We start from the raw sequence: 19,002 nt of genomic DNA, 5'->3' as shown, positions 1-19,002 counted from the left end.
AAAGAATCCACCACTGACAGAAAAATAGAAGCATGGAAAGTAGATATACGAGAGCATATCAAACTCTGAACGGGAAACGTGTGCAAGAGCCCAGTAACAAACCATTAATACTAGAATGAAGCTACTACTACATAAGTGGCTAATGAGAACTTGCATCACACTGGTAAAATTGGAGTGTCCAAAAGCACACGGATTTTGGAAAGCAACCGTTGACACTATTTCTGAAAAAGTAAAGTTAAAAGTGCATCTCAGAACCAAACTTTGTGTTTTAGGTATATACCCAGAAAACTTTAGTAAATTTAAAACAGACTATAGTGAGGTTGATGGCTTTAACGTGAAGAAAAAATGTATATACCTCCAATAAGTGAAAGAGATGGCATCCTGTTGGAGAAACTCACATCATCACAGGTCAAGCAGAGAAATTTGAGTGTATGGAAACAATTGGATTTTCTTGAACAATTTCAGCATTTTATTTTAACTGCGTATGTTTGAATACTTCTTTGTAAAAAAAAAAAGTTTTAAAAAGCTTATTTTTATTTTTGTAAATGAATTAATTTTTTTTTAATGTAGCATTGTTACTTCCTTTTTACAATTTCAATTGATCAGCTTCATCAAATACACAAAATGCATCCATGTCTTTTGTTGGGTTTGGTTTTATTGGAAAGAGAGAGTGTCAACTATTTATATCAAATGACTTAAATATAGAGTGATCTTTCAGCCTCAGAACACATTTATTAATCCTCCCAAACAAAATAGAAGCTATTTAACAGTGAGTAAAACTGTGTTTCACTCCAGTCCATCCTCACAATAACTGGAACAAAAGTGAATGCTGCGTGGATTGTTAGGCCTCAGCATTTACAGCAGAACATGAAATGTGAGCTGATCAGCTTGTTTTAGCAGAAGATACATAATATCTTTATTCCATCTTATTTGGATTACAGACAAGTGTGATTTATCAAAACACACTTTCACTAGGACACAACAGCAGTCTCTACTGGATACAGCTGTTGAGAATGTAGCTGTATCCCATCCCACAATATTGAAATCTCAAACCTTTCCTTGTGAGTGCTGCAGAAAAATTACCATCCAGTCCAACTTTAATTACATTTGACAAAACTCTGGAGGTCTACTAAGAACTTAATGTACTCCTGGTGTTCGATGGCAGTGCTCAGCTCCATCAGTTCATCAGCAAAGGTGTTGTCGACGCCACGATCAGCCAGAAAATCCATCAGGTGGTCATACAATGCCTGAAATCAAAGTGATGAGCTGACATTTACAACCAGCAGGTTCCTGTGTGTGATTGACTGCCTGGACTCTTACCCAGTCTAGAGAATCAGTGTTCAACGTGTAGCTGGTCTCCTTCCAATCTGAATCTCCTTCAGGCTGGAAACTGACTTCCCGAATGGCGAAGATATCACTCTCCTCCTCTCCCTCACCATGACTTATCTGACACAAAAAACAACATGTAAGATTTACACACTGATGTAGGCCCTCCGATTTTTCAATTACAAATTTCCCGTATTCCGTTTCAGACCCATTTACGCATCATGTTATACTTTTTCGTTTTATTGTCATTCCGAATTTAGATAACTGTACTAGATAATACCCAGATAGATACCTAGATATAACCTCCCAAAATAGTACCAAACATTTCAATTGGTTTAATAGTAATGATTCAGCAAAATTCCGAAATTTCGAAACACTTTCCTCACTAAAAAAAGCCGACCAAAAAAGGGTGTTGTAGAGACGCGCGGTTTTGTCTGGAAACGGTCCAACATGTCTGCTGATTCACACAACAGCTGTATTTCAATACATCTGATCACTAAAGTGTCTTCTGAGCAGAGTTGATGTTGCACTTAAGTGTGATTTATGTCAAATAAACACTGGATTGACACAAACTGTCTGAAACACAAACCCCAACACGGCAGCATAATGCACATCAATAGCATCTGGTTTCAGTCTATCAGCTCACATCTAGACTTTATTACGACTGTACTTGGTCTGTGTCTGATGGCCTGGGCCAATAAAGTGTTTTTTGTTTGTTATACATTTTTTAATTTGATTTTGTGTAACATTAAAATACAGTACACACTTTGTGACTACATACATTGATACATCTTTTGCCACTCATAATTAAGATTTTCATGCTACAAAACAACAAACAAAATAAGTGAAATATTTTAGAAAACTCAGGAAACGGGAAAGATTTATACATAAGTAAATGAAGAAGGGACCCTCAGGGAGATTTAGAATAAAATCACAAGTATTACAAAGCAATAATTTGGCCCAACAGGGCATCAGACAATAAAGTATACATCCAGAATTACAGTCATCCATCCACTCGACTCTATGACATTATATTAACGTATCTGATCCACTTGGTCCACAACTGAATAAATGTGTTTTTCTGAAGGCGAAGAGAGAAGGTAATCCTTTCCATAAGTTATATGTTATTTACTACATAAATTTAATCATAAATTGTGTGTGGGTCAGGGAGCAACAAGCACCTTGTGATTTGCCTTTTTAACAGCAGTTATTAAAATACTGTTATGGCAAATTTTATATTCATCATCATATCCTCAAATGTATGTTCATGTGTACAATTTGTCATGTTTTAATACATGACGACTCCATTAATCTTTACACTTTTGAACAGCTGAATCATGATTAAACAGTACAGATCGTATTATTCTCAGTGCAGCACAGTCTCTGCCAAGGACATACACTGACGTACACACTTATCAAGACAGATAAAGACTGGAGCCAAACCTTCTCATAACATCTTCATCATCCTCCAACATTGCCACTATGGGCATCTGACTCCCTCCCTTTTGTCTCTCACTGTTGGGACCTTTTCTTATCTGTATAAAAAGCTTAAGCTTTGAAACTGTTGAAGCGGGGCGCGGCACTTCCTTCGGACGTCCGCCTGGACGGACGCTAATTTTGTTTCACTTTGTTCCATTTTGTACCTTTTTTCTTAGTTTAGAATAAACATTTTTTATATAAAATCATCAATGCTTCTCCTGGATTCCATCATTCAACCAGAGCAATGAATCATGTCTCAAATGAGGTCAACCGTAAATTCTGCCGTAACAATTGGCGATCACGAACAGGACCATCTTCTGTCCACCCCTCGGACAGAGACTGGATCACGAACCATCGGTTGAACCTCAAACACCAATTCGGACTAAGGTAAAGCTGCCTTTATAAATATATATATATATATATATATATGTAAATTTTTATTTACATATATGTATATATATTCGCTCTGTGTTGATTTTTTTTTTGGAACCAGTCAAGCATTGTATTGATTTTCAGCTTTGAGCTTTGATTTTGATCCTCAGCTGTTCTGTGTTTTGACGCAGTGAATAGCTATGAGAAGGGCTCAAATGGTTGAGGTTCTGTGCTTTTTAATGCTGTAGGTTCTCTCTGGTTTTCTTCGGGCTCGGATATTTTGTTTAGGCATAAAATACGGCTGGTCATTATTTACTTTGTTTTGTTCGGACACCCACAGCCTGTGAGGTCCTGACCATAGATAGACGGGCAACCAAAGTTTCCAAAACCAACCAGCGGTGCCATGATCTGAGTTCACCTCTGTACCGAAAGCAAAATAGATTAAAACCCCGAATCTAACCTAAATTGTGTTTCTGTGAATCAAACAGATGAACAACCCAATAAACAAATAATATATGCATACGCATATACAATCTTGGTATGATGTGAACTCAGATCATGCTTTCAGGCGAGTTTTACTTTTTTTTATCTTTGTTTTTATTTTGTTTAAACGTGGAATCAGATTTCTCCCTTTGGCTTGGCTTTAATGCTTTCATTTGACGAGTGTCAGCTTTTGAGAAAGGGAGAGAAATACAGAGAGCCAAACACACACACACGTCGCTGCTGTGTTTTTCTTTTTTTTGGACGTGTGACCACACACACACACACACACACACACACACACACACACACACACACACACACACACACACACACACACACACACACACACACACACACACACACACACACACACACACACACACACACACACACACACACACACACACACACACGTACAGAGAGAGAGAAAGGGAGAGAGAGAGAGAGCACACGCACAGGCACGGGCGCACGCACACGCACAGCCACACCCATCCCAAGAGAGAGAGGTGGCGCCCCTCACTGGCCAGTTTAGTGCACTACACACTTGTGACACAACATTGTGATTTCTCACTTCTCCCCTGCCGATAGAATAGTGCCATTACACACAGACACTATTTTTATTTTAAATTTTATTTTGATTTCATGTTTGATGGGCAACACACACTCAAACACACACTATGATGAATACAGTATTTCATTTTATTTTATTTTAATATTACTGTTACCATCATTATCATTTTTTATTATTTAAATTGTTAGTTTCTGTTGGCTTTGTGGTTGTCCCCTGAAGAAACGACATCTTCAAAGAAAGAATGAAATCACCTTCAACTCTTACGCTAATGGAATGTCAACATCATTCAAAGGACCAAGCATCAGAAGGAAATGGACAATCAAAGGTGTGTGACCTTTCAGGACTCAAGGACTCAACTCCCATTCAGCAAAGCAATGCTGAAATAACTCGCTCAGTCCCAAGTCAACTCTTCATCGTCTATGAATGGGCCGCATGCCAATGCCCCATCATCAAAGACTGAGAACCTGTGGGCGTCGGAGTGGACACTCCCCCCACCAATGAGTTGCGAGTTAAACGCCACGACTACTGCCTGAATGATGGGCAGCAACTGCAGACTGGTCACACGTCTGCTGGAAATCTTCACCAAAAAGCCACAAGGATACCAAGCAACAAGAAGTCCACCACAGCCTTTGGTGGTAGTGCTAAATCACTTTAGCCTTGAACTTTGGCATGGAGGGGGACAACTAGCAAATAGCCAACAAGCTTCTCCTTCGCACAATACTAACCCCTCTATCTTCTGACTGTGCACTAGATTATTTTGTTTTCATTTATTCTCTCACACGCAGACAGACCAGACATACAGTCACACACCCACATTCACAACTATGAGAAACACAGGACCACCAGAACTTCACACAGAACCCTTCTGTTTGCCACATGAGATCAAGTGTGCCCATCATTTATCTTTGCTTTTATTCATTATGTTGCTCATTTATTTACACTGCTTTGGCCTTTATGAGAAAACAACAAACAAAGGGGAAGAAAATAGTGTTACTGATAAGGTTGTTTTTGTTTGCTTTTCTTTCATTTATTTTCTTGATTGAGGGGAGGCCCCCCACAATGCAAGATATGGTTACATCCGCTGAAGACAGAGCCCTCTGTTGCCTCAGCTTTTGGAGCTGAAGTTTTAATTTTTTATTATTTTATTGGCCATGATTTTTTTGAGCTCATACGTTTTTCTCCTTTGTTATTTCTGAACGATTCTTCTTTTTCTCTTTTGTTTTTACTCAATTTCAGGAAAATTGAGACAGAGATTGAGGACTGCAGCCTCAACAAGTTTAAATTTTGACATTTTTTTGACCGATACCCTCGTAAACAATCTGTACCTTACCCTTTTTGAAGCTGCTTGCGACAGACAGCCTAGTTCAACATTCATTATTTTCATTTTGCGCTCCTCCCCCTTACCGCGTCGGACTGTCTGGCCGGCCCAAAGCCACTCGACAGCATGGGGGGGGGTACCAAATTTTTCCTGAGAAAAAATGTCCCATTAGTTGCTATGAGTACATAGGCAATTACTTTTCAAACAAGAAGTCCTGGTTTAATGTGCAGAAAAAGGATAAACCTTGCTAGGGAAAGCACTCTTCGGGGGATAGCGGTCCACCTGATTTGATACATGCTTGGTAACCGAGTACCGTTCTGAACAAATTTCTACGTTCCCTTAGAGTGAGGGTTATTAGAGGTTGCGTGCTCCGTTCAATGTTGAGTGATATTAGAGGTGCCCAGAAAGTTCTGACAGTTGAGTTTCCCTCAGGTTGCAGACCGAGGTTGAGTAGACTGCCGATTCAGAGGTTTTTTTCTTAGACTTCTGGAGTTTATGGTGGTTGAGTTATTCCCAAACTCTTATTCTTCAAGAGTGGCGGTTGAGTAGACTGCCGATTCAGAGGTTTTTTTTTCTTAGACTTCTGGAGTTTATGGTGGTTGAGTTATTCCCAAACTCTTATTTTTCAAGAGCGGTGGTTGAGTTTCCTGCTGATTCAGAGATTCTTTTTTACATTTCTGGAGATGGACAGCGGTTGAGTTTCCCCCGCGGACCGGGGTTGAGTTTGGTTATTGTGCATGGCCGTGCGATTGCTGCCTGATCAGCAGCTAGTAGACTGTCAGTACTGCAAGGGACAATACTCTAAGTGTAGACTCCGCCAAGGCGGAAGTAAAAAGGAGCGTACCTCTTAGTAATCAGACGATACCAGTAAAAAGCAATTAATTAACACTAAAAGGTTGCCAAGCATGGGGGGGCAATAAGAGCTCATTGACCCCGAGAGACGAGGTGGACTGGCTATCGCCATTGGTGGGTTAGATGAGACCTATATTCCACTTAGACACTGCAGCAAAACCTTGTGAATGCATGGACGTGAAAATTGAGGCATGAACGTGTGCGGTGCATGAGTGACTGAATGATGACACGTTACGTATGCCTGAGAGAACCGTGTTGTGAGTGCGAATGTGCCGTGGACGTGTCATTGAGTGATTGACCGATGAATGGCTGTTTGACTACACATGTTCCTCTGTTTCACCTTCCTTTCCTCCTGGGTTTTGATGCACTAGATCTTCTCCCTGTTTTTGCCAATTATGTAGTGGGGTGTTCAGAAAACACTGCTGCTTGTTAAAAGAACTATGGTTTTAGGCCTTGGGCCTTCTAAAAAGTTTACCAGGTTTTAAAGGGTTTTTTTCTGGGTGTTTAAAAACACCAAACGACGTTTTTTTATATATGATACCACTTTCAGTGGAATGACTGGCTTTGACCTTGACTGACCTTACATGTTCAGTGTCCATGTTTTTTGTTGTTATATGTGTATACTCGTTGTGGTGTGCACTTGTCTACGTCTTCGTCTTAGTTGTTGTTATTATGTAGCTTTTTCCAAAATACAGGTCGCTGTAAGGAGACGAATCAGATCCAACTAAAGAAAAGAGATATTTTAAATTATCCAGTTAAGTCTTAATGGTTTCCTCTCTTTCTGTTTCTGAGTGTTTCCTAACAGAATGCCACCGCCTTCTCGACTCCGATCCTTCCTCCAGCCGCCATGCCTGGTCACTGCTTGTTATGATGAAGGATGAGAATTAAAGGGAAGTATTGTCCATAACTGTAACTGGGAAGCAAAGGGGAAATAGATTGAAATAGACACGTGACAATATGACATATTGTGGATGTTCTAACATAATATCTATTCCAGAGACTACAGCGACTTCCAATCCAACTGCAAAAGTGGGGACAGATCTTCAAATTTCCAAAAGGAGCGTACAGTTGACCCTGGCTTTGACCTTTATGGCTGAGGAGAAGGAGGTCGAGGAGGTTGGAGGGCACAAAGGCAGGCGGACACAAGAGAGAGGAAAACGGAGACACATCCAAAATGATCAGATAAGTGATTTTCCAATGATATTTATCATATGGTTTTAAGAATCCAAATGTATTCTTATGTAAAAAAAGGGAAGGGAGGGGCCAACGTCCCTCTGATTTTTTATTTATATTTTATCATAGGAAAATATACATCAAACCCTCCAACTATTTTCTTCTTGTTCCACCAGCACTTAGCGTGCAAGACCATAAAACACCTTCACTGGGTTTAGACACTTTTAAGGGAAAAATTAAGTGTTCTCAACATTGGGTTGGTGGCCCAATCTGGGTCGCCTGAGATTTAAAAAAGGGTCCTCCTGAAATTCTTGATAATTGATTGAAATAAGAGATAGTTTAAAGTTGAGTAACTTCCAAGCATTTAAGGAAGCTCTCCAAACCGTGCTGGGGCTCGTCACCCCTACGAATGGGATAAACACAGAGAGCAAAAGACAATATGATTGTTCGACTCAACTTAACTTTAATTCTGTCTAACCTTAAAGGGCCAATAATCTTGCTAAACTCTGGTTCAGACACAGAATAGGAGACGCTTTTGCCACCAATTGACCTTCAAAATTAAGTAAATTACATCTCAAATAATAATTATGAGGGAAAATAATGAAATAAATGAACTGACAAATTCAGCTCTATAAAAGAATTAGGCTATGTAATTAGGTGTGGAGTGTTAACATTATTCAGAATAAATAAAGGATAGAATAAGATTTCTCCTTCACAAATAAGAGATAGCAAAGAAAATAAACAAACAATTTAAATAAATAAATAACATTATTTATTTATTTGGTTAAACTCATTTAGCTTTCTCACATCTCCATGTCTCCCAATTGTATGTATTCATCTTGAGAAGACATGTAATCACACTCCACACTTCTCCGTCTGACTTGCATGTCCTTCTCCGTCCGACTTGCATGTCCTTGTAAACAGTGGTTCTCAAATTGCTTCTCACCAGGTAAGTAGATGTACCACAGATAATCACTGCAACTCCAGCTATGCTTCTTCTTACTCCAGGAAAAGAAAATTGAATTAATACTTCCTGCTTTTCTTTCAGCCTCATATTTTCCCACTCACGTGCGAATGGGCTACAGAGCTAGCATGGCTAAAAGCTCACTAACCCACACCTAACCATTGTGTGATTGTGCAGCAGCACCTTTTAGGATCTGAAAAGCTCTCAGATCCTGACCTCTGACCTGTCTCTGCCATACTAACTATTCATTTAGTTAGTTAACTAAACCTAACACCCCTAAACTTTTATTCTATTTTATTTTATTTTATTTTATTTTATTTTATTTTATTTTATTTTATTTTATTTTATTTTATTTTATTTTATTTTATTTTTTATTTTTTATTTTTTATTTTATTTTTTATTTTATTTTATTTTATTTTATTTTATTTTGGGTGAGTGTTTTTCCCCCCCACCCCCTTTTTCTTCTGTCCAGGTACCAGCTAAAGCCTACCAGGTACCAGCTAAAGCCTCAGTAGTGGGATCGCGCCTGTGTTCAGGTACCAGCCAATCCCAAGAGTTCTGTTTCGGTGTTTTTCCCCCTCTTCTGTTCAGGTACCTTCCGATCCCAAGAGAGGTTGCCAGGTGTGTGGAGACTACCCTTCCTCAGACAACAACCAATCATCTACAACGCCGACCGGAACGACCCACACGGCAGTGAAGGTCGCGGAGCAGGCAACATGGATCCAAGATGATTGCCGACACCAGCTGATGCTGAGACGGAGGCTGACCGAACAATGAAGGGGGAACCGACAAGGCCACTGAGACACACACACAAGAAAACTCTCTAGAACAAGGGCCTAGCTTTGTTTATAAGCCACACCAAATGCTCATAGCTAGGTTGAGGGAGCTATTGGTTACCCCAGTTACCACTGAACTCAGCCGATGAAGACGAGTGACGTCCTTGATGCAAATGATGATTTTTGCTTATCTAGATGCAATAAAGGATGATTTTTGATGATTCATGCCATTAATAATAATGATGAAGAAGTTTATTTCCACATTTTTCTTGATATATCTGTGCCTCACAAAAGAAGAATATATCCAATGTATGACAATAACGATGCTAATGGTTAACCCTGACAGACAGCAAAGGTGGAATATAATAATTTTGTTTCTTGATTTGGTCGTTGAGGCGACCAAAAGTGGGGAATGTTATGGCAAATTTTATATTCATCATCATATCCTCAAATGTATGTTCATGTGTACAATTTGTCATGTTTTAATACATGACGACTCCATTAATCTTTACACTTTTGAACAGCTGAATCATGATTAAACAGTACAGATCGTATTATTCTCAGTGCAGCACAGTCTCTGCCAAGGACATACACTGACGTACACACTTATCAAGACAGATAAAGACTGGAGCCAAACCTTCTCATAACATCTTCATCATCCTCCAACATTGCCACTATGGGCATCTGACTCCCTCCCTTTTGTCTCTCACTGTTGGGACCTTTTCTTATCTGTATAAAAAGCTTAAGCTTTGAAACTGTTGAAGCGGGGCGCGGCACTTCCTTCGGACGTCCGCCTGGACGGACGCTAATTTTGTTTCACTTTGTTCCATTTTGTACCTTTTTTCTTAGTTTAGAATAAACATTTTTTATATAAAATCATCAATGCTTCTCCTGGATTCCATCATTCAACCAGAGCAATGAATCATGTCTCAAATGAGGTCAACCGTAAATTCTGCCGTAACAATACCAAATAAGTATTTATCAGCTTGCCTGACCAATGAATCTAATTTACCCAAAAAGAGTATGGGAAACTGCATGTAGATTAATGTTAAATATATTTCCTAACACTTTGTGATGCTCAGTCCAGAAGTATTTAACCACAAGACATTCCCCAAAAATATGCCAATGATTGGCAACCAGAGGGAACAAAGGTCACAACAACCAACATTAGTGCGTGTGTGTGTGACAGGGGAGACAACTGACTGATCACTTATCATAAACAGCTTACAGTTACTAAAGGATGAGTTCACTCAGAATGTAGGCTTATTGAAGAACGTAACTGCATTAATTTTCCCCCAGTACGTTTAGAAAGCCTCCCGCTGCCCGTCTCACTGTAGCAAGAGGGAGGAGCTGCTGCCTCGGGAGGGTGTGAGGTGTTTACAACAGTGACATAACCAAAAGGGACCTTCAGTTACTTAGTTCTGCTTTAAACTGGAGAAAATTAAATTTGTGTTGAGGGGTTCTGAAAATACATTGTGTCAGGTGTGGGGGCCTTTTCTGACTTTTTTTAACAACCATTGACAAAGGTACAAGAGTGAATTTTGTTACAGCATTCTGGCTGATTTACTCACTGAAATGTCTATATATTTGTGTTTTACAGATTTTTTTGATGATTTTTGCTGTTTTGTTACACTTCTGTCCAAACGTTAATAAAATTATTAAGCACTAAAAATGTTGCTTTTGCAAAGAAAAGGCCAACTTACCGAGTCGAAGGTTTTCTCTGTATTTAAACTAACTAAGCAAGCTTCAATATTATTCTGTTGGATATGATGTATTACATGTAATGATCATCTGATGTTGTCATCGGTCTGTCTTTGTGAGATAAATCCAGTCTTTATGTATTAGCTGGAGGAGTATTTTGTCCAGCCTTCTGGCGAGTTTGTAGTCAACATTTAAGGTCTGTATTAACTGCACTCTAATTTCTTTTTCCCTTCCTTGGGACTAACGGAAATCACTGCCTCATTCCAAGATAGGGGCATTTTAGCATTTATCAATGTCATATTACAAACTTTGAGAAGAATTAGCACAAGCTCGGCCCTTACCATTCTGAGGAGAAGACGTCTGGGCAAGGAGATTTGTTTGCTTTCAGCATGGAAATGGTTTTATCTCTATCTCAGTTATGGGAGCTGCCAACATTTCATTTTGCACTTTTAATGTAGTAGGTAGGTTGAGGGATTTTAAGAAGTCGTCAATTTGCTGGTCACCTAATAGGGGTTGCGTATATAAGCCCTTGTAGTATTTCCTAAATGTTTTTTGTATTTCATCTTGTTTATACTGTATATATTTATTATCTATATCTCTTATTTTGTATATTGTGTATACTCGCTGCTTTTGTATTTTTCTCACCAATATTTTTTAGTGATTTTGATCCTGACTCATAGTAAATTTGTCTTGTGAATATCAACTTCTTTTCAATTTCCTGCGTACAGTGGGGCAAAAAAGTATTTAGTCAGCCACCAAGTGTGCAAGTTCTCCCACTTAAGATGAGAGAGGCCTGTAATTTTCATCATAGGTATAACTCAACCATGAGAGACAAAATGAGAAAAAAAAAATCCAGAAAATCACATTGTAGGATTTTTAATGAATTAATTGGTAAATCCCTCTGTAATAGTATTTGGTCACCTACAAATAAGCAAGATTTCTGGCTCTCACAGACATGTAACTTCTTCTTTAAGAGGCTCCTCTGTCCTCCACGCATTACCTGTATTAATGGCACCTGTTTGAACTCGTTATTAGTATAAAAGACACCTGTCCACAACCTCAAACAGTCACACTCCAAACTCCACTATGGCCAAGACCAAAGAGCTGTCAAAAGAAATCAGAAACAAAATTGTAGACCTGCCCCACGCTGGGAAGACTGAATCTGCAATAAGTAAGCAGCATGGTGTGAAGAAATCAACTGAGGGAGCAATTATTAGAAAATGGAAGACATACAAGACCACTGATAATCTCCCTCGATCTGGGGCAAGTTTGCTAGAGCGCATTTGGATGATCCAGAAAAGGATTGGGACGAATGTCATATGGTCAGATGAAGCAAAAATATAACCTTTTGGGAAAAACTTAACTTGTGATGTTTGGATGAGTAAGAACACCATACCTATGCATGGGGGTGGTAACATCATGCTTTGGGGCTGTTTCTCTGCAAAGGGACCAGGATGACAGATCCGTGTACAGGAAAGAATGAATGGGGTCATGTATCATGAGATTTAGAGTGAAAACCTCCTTCCATCAGCAAGGGCATTGAAGATGAAATGTGGCTGTGTCCTTCAGCAAGACAATGATCCCAAACACACCGCCTGGGCAACAAAGGAGTGGCTTCGTAAGAAGCATTTCAAGGTCCTGGAGTGGCCAAGCCAGTCTCCAGATCTCAACCCCATAGAAAATCTTTGGAGGGAGTTCAAAGTCCGTGCTGCCCAGCGACAGCCCCAAAACATCACTGCTCTAGAGGAGATCTGCATGGAGGAATGGGTCAAAATACCAGCAACAGTGTGTGAAGACTTACAAAAAACATTTGACCTCTGTCATTGCCACCAAAGGGCACATTACAAAGTATTGAGATGAACTTTTGTTTTTGACCAAATACAAATTTTCCACCATAATTTGCAAATAAATTCATTAAAAATCCTACAATGTGATTTTCTGGATTTTTTTTCTCATTTAGTCTCTCATAGTTGAGGTATACCTATGATGAAAATTACAGGCCTCTGTCATCTTTTTAAGTGAGAGAACTTGCGGAAATTGGTGGCTGACTAAATAGTTTTTTGCCCCACTGTATATGTTATATTTATTTAGCATTTCAATTCAACATTTAAATTAACGGCTCCAAATCCCTGGCGATGAATATGCCTACTGCCTTTGTTATTTTTCAGTGTTTCTCTGAACAAGTGGGATATATCTGAACAAAAGCAATGGTGAGTTACTGTTGCTTTTTGGATAACGGTGTTACCTGTTCGGTCACCCTGTTTTAAACAATGATATTGCTGGGTGATGACGCCACTGATGTGAAGTCATGTTGGAAGTTTTGCCATTTAATTAGGAGATAAGAGTAGGGATGTAACGATTCACTCAACTCCCAATACGATTTGATTCCCGATACTGGGTTCACGATACAATTCTCTCACAATTTATTTTACGAAATGGGACTGTAGACAAATGATGACTGAAAATTATTTCTTTATTTTTTTGGGGGAAAACTAGAAACTAGAAAATACTGAACTATTTTCCTTTTATATTTCATTGTCAAAAAAAATCCCTTGATAAACTATTCAAAACAATGCAATTTAGCTAAAAATAAATCTTGAATGAAATAACTAAAGGAATAAATAAAATAAAGAAAAATAAAGGAAGAAGCCTATTAATTTAAATTCTGTTCTATAGTAAACAATGCAAAACTGCATAATAGTTATTTTTCTTTTTAAAAGTGCAACTGAAAATGTATTTTGTACCCTAACAATTGGACTTTAAAAAAAAAAAAAAAAACAGTCTGCACTGTATTTAGGTCAGATATTTGTTTGGACCAGCAGAGGGCGCTGGTAACCCAGTGGTCAGTTGACATGCAGATATTATTGCAGTGAAGAAGAGATGCTATGCTAGCAGACAGAGCTGACTTTTACAGATATTCTTTTGGTGCTAAAGGGGTAAGGAATCATTTATGAACATGTTTAAGAGTAGAAGGTGGCCAGAAATAAAGTAGTAGCAGATTCTGACTGCAGCCTACACTTTTGGACGAGATGGATAGATAGATATATTTAATCAATATTTTTGTGTATTGGTGCAATATTTCAGTGGTGGTTACAATGATTTCAATGTGTTGCAATGGTTATTTGATGCACTTAATTTTATGAAGGCAGTGTGTAATGCCTGCAATATTTATGTACAGACATTTTATTTTCATATCATCTGTTCAGATCAGTGCTTAAGCTGATACAATAGGATAAATTATGTTTTCTTATTTTTGTGCATTGTCAGTAACTCAGGGTGCTTTATCCTTAATGTTCTCACTTACAGTTATTACAATGCCGTCATTATGTTGTCATGGTTACTTTGAGAGTTCTACACAGTAGTTTCAGTGAAAGGAAACTTGTTGCACTTTATTTTATGATGGCAGTGTGTAACACTGTATTTTTTTTTTTTCAGTGAAAATGTGCAAAAACACATAATAAATAATAAATAGGATGTTTTGAAGCAAATAGTTTTGGCTTAATTTGTCCTCTGAATGATCAATATCTTCTGATGAACATATACAGTAACCTGATTTTTCATCTCTATGTTTAATTTTGATATTAACTGGGTAGAATATTGTGATTTATCGCGATAATATCGTATCGTGAACCACGTATCGTGATATGTATCGTATAGCAACATCCTTGCCAATACTCAGCTACTACTCCCACACTTTTTTCACAATGATTTTTCAAAACGTTTCCAAAACATTTTTACAAAATTCCATCACTTAGTTTTGACCCGCTAAGCTCTATTCAAGACCATTAGAGTGCAAAAAAACAGAGGTCTGACAGTGTGCCATGGTTAGTAGCAAAAATGTGGCACAAGGAATCACGTATCTATCATATAGCATCGTACAAAGACGCAATTGCCTTTGACACCCATTTTGCAATATTTTTAAATAACAATGCATCAGCTACTGAATGTAACAAACAACTAACTAAGCGCTACCATGTTTAATTATGGGCGACCGTGGCTCAGGTGGTAGTGGGTCGTCTTCTGATCGAGAGGTTGGGGGTTCGATCCCAGTACCTATGTGTCGAAGTGTCCTTGGGCAAGACACTGAACCCTAAGTTGCTCCCAGTGGTCGACTAGCGCCTTGCATGGCAGTCCTGTCCCACTGGTGTGTGAATGTGAGAGTGATTGGGTGAATGAGCTGATATGTAAAGCGCTTTGAGACTGCTTCAGTGTAGTGATAAAGCGCTATATAAAATCAAGTCCATTTACCATTATGAGATAAGACTACAATTTCCAGACATATTTACTGAAAGCAATGTACAACACGGGTTTTTTCCCATGGCCCTGAATGATTTTAAAAATGCAACCTGTTTTAGACCATTGGGCCCAAAATTGCCCCGATAATATTTTCCTAATTTCATACACTGTCCCACACAATTGAGGCGATGATTGAAGCATGTAGCTTTTTATTTCCCAAACACGAGCGATATTTGAATCACACACAGGCCAAAACATTGCTGCAGTACTGAGAGAGGAGCTAATTAATGAAAATTAATTAGCTCCTCTGGAGTATAAAGGCCCTAAGACAAAGCACCGCATCAAATCATTGCAGTGTCTGTGCATCGGTATTATGGGTATACCAGGAACACACTTTTTGGAGTGCAAAAAAAAGCTATTTATATATTTTTTTTTTAGTGCGTTATTTTTCTGTAGTACCAAAAAGTCACATGAAAAACAGCTGTGTATGCGCGATATCGTCCTAAAACCATACATGTGACGCATTTCCATGTCATGTTGAGGAACGATTATAATAAGGACCGTAAAGAAAAAAAACAGTGAGATGGATTTTTCTGTTTCAGAGAGCGAATTCCGTTTTTTCCCCAACTAATGCTAATGACAACATAACAATCAACCTCATGCCAGTTTGCATTACTTACCTCGTCCTCAGGGAAATGGCAGTCGAACACTAGGGAATGCTTTGAAGCCTGTTTCGTTATCTCTACCACAAAGTTGGGCATCGACACAACTTCTGGCTGTAAAGTTAGATAACGTGCAAATCCCAGAGTTAACCACTTTAATGAGTCACTTCATCCACTGATGGGTTTGTCAAAGCTCACCTCTTCTTCTGCTGGTTTCTGCTGCCCCTGTTCCATTCCTTCCTCAAAGTTGGGTGGGATGCTGTTGTTAATGTTGAATGTGACTGTGATTCTGTAAAAGAGCACATCATTAGCATAGTTCTTGTGGAGCTTTGTGATTCATGTGTCCATCAGAGTACAGGGGTGGCTTTACTTTTCTCCAGAAACACTTCGGCTCAGTTTGGCCTCTGTGCCGTTTGTATCCATCTCCCATCCACCGGACATCTTAGGAAGAGATTTACTTTTCTGGATGCCCTTCTCTTCTTTGATTTCATCGGTCAGGAAGTCACCAAACACTTTGTCACCTGTTTAAAAGAGAACATGTGTCAATAGTAAAATAATGTCTGAGTTCAATTGTACGTTCGGAGAGATGGAACACGCACTCACTGAATGCTCTAATGACATTGATGAGATGAACTAATAAGTCCCTTATGGCTAACGTAGCCAACTGGAAAATAAATGTCAGGACTTGAAGTCCAGATCACAACATAACAACGTTAGGATAGTGGGAGTACTGGAGGTTCCATTCCTGACACCTGTACCACTACTACTGTAGGCGCTTTCCTGAAGAAAGTTTGATTTGGAGAAGGAGCTGCTTTTGGGCCGGTCCAGCTCAAACCTAAGCCCGGTGACCACATGCCATTGTGTGCAGGTTTTATTATCAGTGACTGTGTGGACATAATCAGCAGATTAAAGTCAGAGACCTAACCGGCTCAGGCTATCTATACTATGTGTGTGTACTTTACTGTATCCATCTGATCTATGTGGGGAATTTGATTCAGGTTAAGTTGGTCATCTTTGTTCTCTTCCTATAAAATTCTCATTTTGATGATTCAATATTTTGTAATGTAAGTTTTTTCTCATTTTAACATGTTTATCATTGTGCGCAATTAAATTGTGTTTTTCCTTTATTTATATAGACTTGATTTTATATAGCGCTTTATCACCACACTGAAGCAGTCTCAAAGCGCTTTACACATCAGCTCATTCACCCAATCACTCTCACATTCACACACCAGTAGGACAGAACTGCCATGCAAGGCGCTAGTCGACCACTGGGAGCAACTTAGGGTTCAGTGTCTTGCCCAAGGACACTTCGACACATAGTCAGGTACTGGGATCGAACCCCCAACCTCTCGATCAGAAGACGACCCACTACCACCTGAGCTACGGTCGCCCTTAATACTGTTGTATGAAATACTGTTGTATCCACTGTTCTGTGGTTATATGGGGACTTTGGGTGTATTTGTGTTTAGGATGTGTTGGGGGGAGGGTACCCAACCTCAGCTCTTAATGACTATTTGCATTTTTTATGTTATTTTTTAATTATTTTACTTAAATATTAATGGCAATATAAATACCAGCAGTGCTGGGTCAGACGCATGGGGGACGCGACGAGCAGACGTGGGGCGTACAGGAGGTGTCTCAACACTCCTAGGAGCGCGTCCACCATATATTATGTATGTACACAAGACGCTTTTGACGCGTTTGGTGTGAATGTGCCATTATTATAATGTGCGCGAGGTGGTGGAAGGGCAGGGCTGTTTGCCTCCGAGTGGTGTCTATAAGGCTGTGTGTGACCTTCATGTCGTGATTGTGTGTGCCTGTAGTTGTATCGACACATCTCAGCTTATGAACTTGCTGTGTGTGTGTGTACAACAGACATCACTGTGTGCATTACCGTCTGTCTCAGTGTACAGAGGTGTGTGCATGTCTTACTGCTACAGCAGTAATGACCATAATCAAGGCATTTTTGGAATTTCCCTCCTAGTGCCAGGTCAGGAGAAAGCAGGGGTTTAGTTACTCTTTAAAAGTTACTTGAAAGGTCAATTTTTTTTGTTGTCATTTGGTCAAAAATCACCATTGAGCATATTGTAATTTTAAGTGTTTTGAGACAACAATGAACGTCCTTTTCTCTTTGTTCTGTGTTTGAGCTTTAGAAATCAGGATTTTATTTTGTTTTATTTTATTTTGTGTGTTGTTGGACTGTCACTGCTAAATAAATATGTTCACATATTTTTATTTGATTCATTCTTTGAAGCAATAATATTGATTTATACAATTACAATACTTTACTAGTGAGGTTAGTACACATTCATATAGCCGTTCATCTGATTAATATAATAATTGACATATTAATTAATTCGGTGTTTCGGACAAAAATGTTTATTTTGGTGCATCCTAGTCCCTGCTTATAATGTGACTACAGTTGGGGTTGGCATGTTGATAGATTAGAATAGTTTATTGTCATATGTACAAGTTAAAAAAGAACAGGTACTGTGGAATTATTGTGTCCCTGAATGAGATGGTAAAGCTTACAAACATCAGCCAAGTAGTACAACAGTAGTTAAGCGTACAACAGTTTACTGGCATCTTATTTAGGTGAAATGTAATGTTTCTTTATAATGTTGAACGACCTTCACGTGTTTTCCTGAGGCTGCCCTCGTGCGTAGCTGATGTAAGCCGGTGTTACCTTCAGTGTGCAACCCTCCACATCCACACGACACCGCCGGCTTCAGGACTTTGTAGCTGAGCAGTTTGGGTCTGTATCCCGACGAGGCTCCGTTCCCAGTGAGCATCCACAGAGATCGGGTAAAGGAGCGGACCGTGGGCGGACTCGGAGCACGCAGAGGCGGGCAGCTGAGTGGTAGGAGCCGGCCTGTGGACAAAGGGACCGCAGACAGGCGGACAGCGGCTCCCATCGCTTGAACTACGGACTTCAGCATGTCTGTGGATTCAAACTAAACAACAAAAATGTAGAAGTTACCAGAACACAACAGACCGATAGTCGTACTACTCAGAGTCACAGATCCCACGTGTGGAAGGACACATTGACCTACTGTCACTACGAGCTCTGACCCGGAAGAACAAGC

At 39.3% G+C, this 19,002-nt stretch overlaps 1 protein-coding gene across 1 annotated transcript; it reads right to left on the bottom strand.

Annotated features, from left to right (window-relative positions):
- Positions 1-633: 633 nt before the first annotated feature.
- On the bottom strand, positions 634-19,002 carry c1qbp (complement component 1, q subcomponent binding protein). The gene is made up of 7 exons (XM_028467532.1): positions 18,970-19,002; positions 18,603-18,870; positions 16,284-16,434; positions 16,112-16,202; positions 15,932-16,027; positions 1,321-1,446; positions 634-1,247 (listed from the first exon to the last, which is right to left on the bottom strand). The coding sequence occupies exons 2-7, from the start codon at positions 18,853-18,855 to the stop codon at positions 1,098-1,100; spliced, it is 867 nt and encodes a 288-aa protein (XP_028323333.1). The 5' UTR covers positions 18,856-18,870; positions 18,970-19,002; the 3' UTR covers positions 634-1,097.

Source organism: Gouania willdenowi, chromosome 14, assembly GCF_900634775.1.
Source record: "Gouania willdenowi chromosome 14, fGouWil2.1, whole genome shotgun sequence".
In the NCBI taxonomy this organism is placed as follows: Eukaryota; Metazoa; Chordata; class Actinopteri; order Blenniiformes; family Gobiesocidae; genus Gouania; species Gouania willdenowi.
The sequence above is the reverse complement of the archived record's forward strand: the minus strand, read 5'-3'. Positions and strand labels throughout refer to the sequence as shown.

Coding starts and splice junctions, on each gene's coding strand:
- c1qbp (XM_028467532.1), bottom strand. CDS start 18,855: ATGCTGAAGTCCGTAGTTCAAGCGATGGGAGCCGCTGTCCGCCTGTCT. Junction 16,435..18,602: donor TGGAGGGTTGCACACTGAAG/GTAACACCGGCT, acceptor TCTTTTAAACAG/GTGACAAAGTGTTTGGTGAC. Junction 1,248..1,320: donor ACACTGATTCTCTAGACTGG/GTAAGAGTCCAG, acceptor CTTTGATTTCAG/GCATTGTATGACCACCTGAT.